This window comes from Tauraco erythrolophus, chromosome 9 (genome assembly GCF_009769465.1).
Source record: "Tauraco erythrolophus isolate bTauEry1 chromosome 9, bTauEry1.pri, whole genome shotgun sequence".
In the NCBI taxonomy this organism is placed as follows: domain Eukaryota; kingdom Metazoa; phylum Chordata; class Aves; order Musophagiformes; family Musophagidae; genus Tauraco; species Tauraco erythrolophus.
The window spans coordinates 21147769-21153768 of NC_141473.1; the positions used below are offsets into that span (position 1 = coordinate 21147769).

General features: G+C 38.5%; 1 protein-coding gene across 2 annotated transcripts in view; it reads left to right on the top strand.

The window, feature by feature from the left end:
• FRMPD2 (FERM and PDZ domain containing 2) overlaps window positions 1–4616 on the top strand; it is a 68084-nt gene extending 63468 nt beyond the window's left edge. For both annotated transcript variants that reach the window (XM_086616477.1, XM_086616478.1), the window contains 4 exons: window positions 1347–1681; window positions 3189–3404; window positions 3650–3712; window positions 4545–4616. In XM_086616477.1, coding sequence (XP_086472603.1) covers window positions 1347–1681; window positions 3189–3404; window positions 3650–3712; window positions 4545–4616 — 686 coding nt within the window. The remainder of the gene's footprint in view (window positions 1–1346; window positions 1682–3188; window positions 3405–3649; window positions 3713–4544) is intronic.
• The last annotated feature ends 1384 nt before the right edge of the window (window positions 4617–6000 follow it).

Genomic DNA, 6000 nt, shown 5'->3' on the forward strand with positions numbered 1-6000 from the left:
GAGGAGGTGTGCCGGAGCCGAGTTTCCCCTGCGGCTGATGGTGAGATAGCAGGCTGCCCCCCTGCAACCAGGACGGCCTCGGTGGAGCAGAGACCCACTCGCAGTCCATGGGGAGAAGATGCCTGAGCCCGAGGATGGTCGTGTTGGGGGCACGGCAAGGCAGAAAGGCATCTGGAGTCTTCGTGACGACCCACGCCGGAGCGAGTGGCTACAGCTCCCTAAGTACCCGAGACTGTGGTATAGCCCACACCGGAGCAATCTGTGGGGAAGGATTGTTTCCAGTGGGCCGGACTCACGTTGGAGAAATTTGTGGATTTTTCCTCGTGGGTAGGGGATCCATTGGAGCAGGGGAAAAGGGTGTAAGGACTCCTTCTCCTTTAAGAAAGAAGCAGCAGTAACAGCACGGAATGAACTGACCTGCACTCCCCCAGTCCCTGCCCCCTGTGCTGCTGGGGGGAGGAGGTAGAGCCGGGAGGAAAAGGAAGGTGGGGGGGGGGAAGGTGTCGGTTTTAAGATCTGGTTTTGTTTCTTTCTGTCCTCTCAAGTAATCGGTTTTTATTTCCCTTTGTCCTTCTAAGTAATCATTAATAAACTGTTTTGCTTTGAGAAAAGCGCTGCCTGTTTTGCCCAGGACCATGGTTGGTGGGTGCTCCCTCTGTTCTTGCCTCAACCCTCAGTCCTTTTGGGTTTTTTTCCCTCTCCTCTCTACTTTATTGGAGAAGGAGAGACTGTGTGAGTTTTAGTTGCTGGATCAGCCTAAAACCACGACACTGAGTCAGAAACAAGTTTCATCATAATGAGAAGTCATTTTAGAAGGAAGATTTGAGTTCAACAGGTGAATGACTGCTGTTAACAAGGATTTCTGAAAAATAATGTACTGTCCAATGATTCCACAAGAGGTGTCATGACAGAAGGAGAACACTTTCTGGACCCTTGATATCTTTCTAAACTGTGGCAGCAGGACAAACATGCACAGTGACACAGTATACACGCTCAGAAGCTTCCTGTTTTATAATACCCAGCGACAATGTTCCCATGCCATACATTAAAAGCAGTGTTGGATACACTATTTTCAATTACTGCCAAACAATTCTACAGTAATTAGAAGGCTTGTCAGAGTGTTACACAAGTATCTTAAGAGAAATAAAGCTGCAGTGAACCATACAATTTATCTGTGGGAATTCCTTTTAGCAGTGATTAATATTAGTGGTGCTAGCCAAATGTATTCTAAAATCCAGAGGCATACTTTGCTGCTAGAGGCTGAGGTTCTCCATCTCCTGACTGCTAGAGATGGTAGAACTCTGCTTCAGATCTAGCTGAAATAGCAACTTTCTGTTTCTGTACAGATGACAAGACACGAGTTCCTCTGGGGGAAAAGAATGGCTACATAAACGCAAGTTACATTAGAATGCAAGTTGGAGAAGAGGAACATTTCTATATTACAACCCAAGGGCCTCTGCCATCCACTATGGCTGATTTCTGGCAAATGATCTGGGAGAGTGCATCAGATGTGATTGCCATGATGACAAAAGAAGTGGAGCTAGGGCAAGTCAAATGTCATCGGTACTGGCCTGAACCTCCCCATGACTCTATAGACCTGGCTAATTTCCATCTCAGGCTAGATAATTTCCAGATTCTGGAATACTTCATAATTAGAACAATAGAAATGATCAACAAGCAGGTAAGTTGAGTATACTTAACACTTTCATATATGATGAAATTGATTAGATATTTCACGTGAGTAAATACTAGTATTATTTGTTTGCTGCTGTAATATTTGCTCAGTATTTTTTAGGAATGTAAAAATCTGAGTAATAGGCACGAAATTAGGGTTAATAAGATGCTTCTTCTTTGCTCATTGCACAAGCAATGGATCCAACATTACCTACATTTGGACAAGAATGTCCAAAAATCAGTCCTTTAACAGTCACAGAGCTGGTGTGTTCAGTGTTTTGCAGAATTGCTTACTGTTCTCATCAAATCAAATTAGTAAGGGCTGTGGGAGTGGGTTCATATTCTGTAATGGTAGCTGGAAGGAAAGAGGGAGAGAAGATGGTTTTCATCCTAGAATTTACAACACATTATACTTCTTTCGTTCATGAAAAGACATAAATACACATAAAGCTACAAATCTAGCAGCAAATCTTTAGAAACTTAACAAATACAAATTCCTGGTGTAAGGACATGGAAATCGGGGCAACTATAAGTCCATCAGTCTTGCCTCAATATTAAATAAAGCTTTGCAAAAATTTCTCCAGGACATATTAATTAACAGAATAATTAAAACATTCATACTTGTGCCAGACTAACTTGGTGTCTTTTTCCATCAAGAAAATAATTTCTCTATATGAAGAAAACACAATTCACCTTATGTCACTGAGTGTGAAGCATGGTAAAGCATTTGATATGAGTCTTCCCAAAAGATTGTTAAGATGAGAACATGGGTATGTGATTGTTTCAAGGAACGAATTATGTTTGCTATGTTTGTCTTGGACCAGTATCAAATTACTACAGAAAGCCACAGGTTTACTTCAGCAGAAATCCAGACATGCATTCAGATTCTTCAGGTGGTAAAAATCCAGGTAGTTCTTTTGCATTCAGGTTAACGTGTTTTGGCGACTGGCAACAAGAAGTACTGCCCATGACCATTCAATTTAATACTTTTTATTTTACCTGCATTATGATTAACCTTGTAAGCATTTTTTTTAGTTGATTTGGTTTGAATGTTAGGGTATCTAATCACAAATTGTTCTTTTATATCTGTAGCCAGAATATCATTTATGATTTTAGTATTGTGACTACCGTGTTACTACACTTCTATTAGTGTGGCTTGGTTCAGTCACAACAACAATTTTAGTGAACAGTACTGGAATGTTCTAATTTAACAAATGTTTTTGTTCTTCCGTTCTAAACAACAAATAAGATAACTACATCCTTTTGGGACAACAGAGTAACTTCAGTGTCTTGTCAAAATTATGTGAAGTAAATTTCCGAGGCCTGTGTCTCCTGAGTGCATTTCTGAAAACCTAAAAGGAACCTTAATAGGGTCAAGTATGAAAAGCTGGAGAATTGTAGGGTAGACAAACAACTGACTAAGAATGAGGCTAAAGGAAAATTTATCAGTGGAATTCCTTGAAAATCAGTCTTAGAACTGAGAATTTTTAACATTTCTGATCTTTCTCTTCCAGACAGAAGAGAAACGCATTATAAGTCATTTGCAGTTTACCACTTGGCCAGACCACAACACTCCCAAACTGGCTAAGCAGCTTGTAAAATTTATTTGTTACATGAGAAAAGCTCACAGTACTGGACCTATTGTTGCTCACTGCAGCACTGGCATTGGAAGAAGTGGAGTTCTGCTGTGTGTTGAAGTTCTGCTTAGCTATATAGAAAAAGATCTATGTGTAAGTATCAAACAGATCATCGTTAAATATTACAAACTTATATGGAGGTCAACAACATGCGGGGGTATCTTAGACCAGAGTTATTCCTGGTATAATTCATCCTAGCAAAATGGAATAAACAAAGATAACAACTACAAATACACTATTTTTAAAAGAACTGAGTCACAGCTTCCCCATCTGAACATGCTTAAATGTTTCTTTATAACTTGCATGTCAACAAAATGAAAACTGTTCTCTTCTGGCAGTTCAACATCAAGCAGATAGTGAGAGATTTGAGAGATCAGCGTTTTGGCATGATCCAAACTAAGGTAAGTTCTCAATATTCAACTAGATTATAATTTTTAAAAGCCTCAATTAGTGGTACATATACACATGCTTTGATAAATCTGGGGCTTAAAGCATAGTTTTAGCCCCATTTTCTCATTTGAGGAAAATAACAGCCTTCCAGGCAAGTGGTGTCTAGATTTAAATATGAAAGATCTGTCCCTTACTTACTAACTAACTGAAATAAAAGCAAAGCACCAATATAGTACAGATACTAGCCCCCTTTTTTTTTTAGCCAAAAATAAAGCACAGATAAATAACAAAACCAGTGAGATACTATAAACTCTGCCCCGGAAAACTGCAGTCTTCAGCTGGATTCTTGCTATTGCTGACTTATCATCACCTCAGTAAACCCTTCTACTGCTGAATTAAACCTAGCCCTCAAAAGAGTTTTCACACAGGAAAAGACAAGAAGTGGCTAATTCAATTTAGCGCAAACAGGTGGTGGGAAGAAAAGCAAGACAAGACTAGGATAAGTTCTTCCTATAGGCAAATATTTTAGCACATTCTTCAATATATTTTTCTTCAGGACAATGACTAAGCATGGGATTAAAATTAAGCAAATAGATAACCTTCATTGACCTGAATGAGACTTGAGCACATCCTTACAGGTACTGCATTGAATAGGAAAGCATTCCTGAACTTTTACAAGTGATGGAACAAAAAGAACAAGGATGCTCTTAAACATCTAAATTTTTGTATCTATATTACAAAGATGCTGATGTTACAAACAACACTTCATCCAGTCCATCCTTCTGTGTCTAGAATTTATGTTGAATGTAACTGAGTGCTTCACATTGGTGTCTCTGCACACAGGACGAGTATTTATTCTGTTATGAAGTTGTGCTAGAAGTCCTTCAGAACCTTCAAGCAATGGATTCCTACTGATTGCAATATGACTCTTCCCTGTTGCTATTCCCCTTGGACTCCAGGGATCACTCAGCAATTGCTTTAAAGAGATGTCAAGCCAGTACAAACAAGTTTTATATTACATGCTTTGTTAGATTACTCTGATTTCTAAGGCATTTCAAAACTTTGCTTAACATGTCCTAGGAAGTCACTTAAATCTTGGCCCACAGTTTGGAGAAACAGCCAGCGAGCACTTCAATACTGCTGTTAAATTGCCATGGACAATTTGTGTGTTCTGTGTAATAACATATTCATCATTAGGAAAATATCTTGGGAGTGTGACAAGAAGATAGCAGCCTTTCAAATTAGCTTTACTGTCCAGAGGGCAACTCTAAAGACCTAAGATTCTGTCAGTGTTGGTGGAAGATTAGTTGTCTCTTACATTATGTTGTGCACTCCTGTCTTCTGTATTTTCTACAGTAGTTATGCTTTTGCGTGGAAGGACTAAATTTTTTTACCTTTGGTTGCTTGAACAATGGAGAACCATTCCCAATCATCACTCCTGCTCCTTATACCACCATCATTAGACATCTTAAAGGAAGAAACTGACAGAAAAATAGGATGCCTTTAAGCCCTAGTCGGTTCTCTTCAAAGCAGGAAGAACATTCTAATAATTGGATGGAATGTTAATTTTTCCCAGCAATATGAACAGCTGTAGATAGCACCAGTATTCTTTCATTCTGCATCTATGTAAAAAGGAATGCAATACTAAGGCTGATGAAATGACTGTGTGTGAATTGTGGCATACACATACATTTCATCTTCCCCTGATCCTTTTCATTGATTAACTATCTTTTAATTCTTATCTAGGACCTGGAACAATCTATGGGAAGTCCTACTGGTTTCAGGAAGGGCTCAATCAGATCTTTAAATTAGAGTAAATAACCCTCTGTACAGTTTATTTCTCTTGTAAAAAGTGTTTCTGTTAGTGTGAGTTTGAGTGGATTTGAGCAGAAATCTGCTGTTTGAGTTTGTAAGATTGTACCCATTTCTATAGTACTACTTCTAAGTCTTTCTAGAAGGTAATATGTATGGAAGCGAAGCAATTAGATGTGCATTGGAAGAGTAAGTTTTAAACATAGGAAACTATAATGGCATTTATTTAACTGAATTGTACATATTTTTAAAACTTCTTTAATTTCAGAAAAGGAGAAAATATTAAGAAGCATTTCGATATAAAGCTGCAGTAGAAACAAGACAATAAAATAGCTGTTTATTTTCATTGTGAATGAGAGGTTTATGGTTCAGAAAGAAAGAGGGATTAAATACAAATTAAGAGTACGGCTTTCAGAAAAAGCCACTGTAATACAATTATAATTAAGGCCAAGGGCTGTTTTTTCTTTCTTCCCTCAGATAGTCTGCT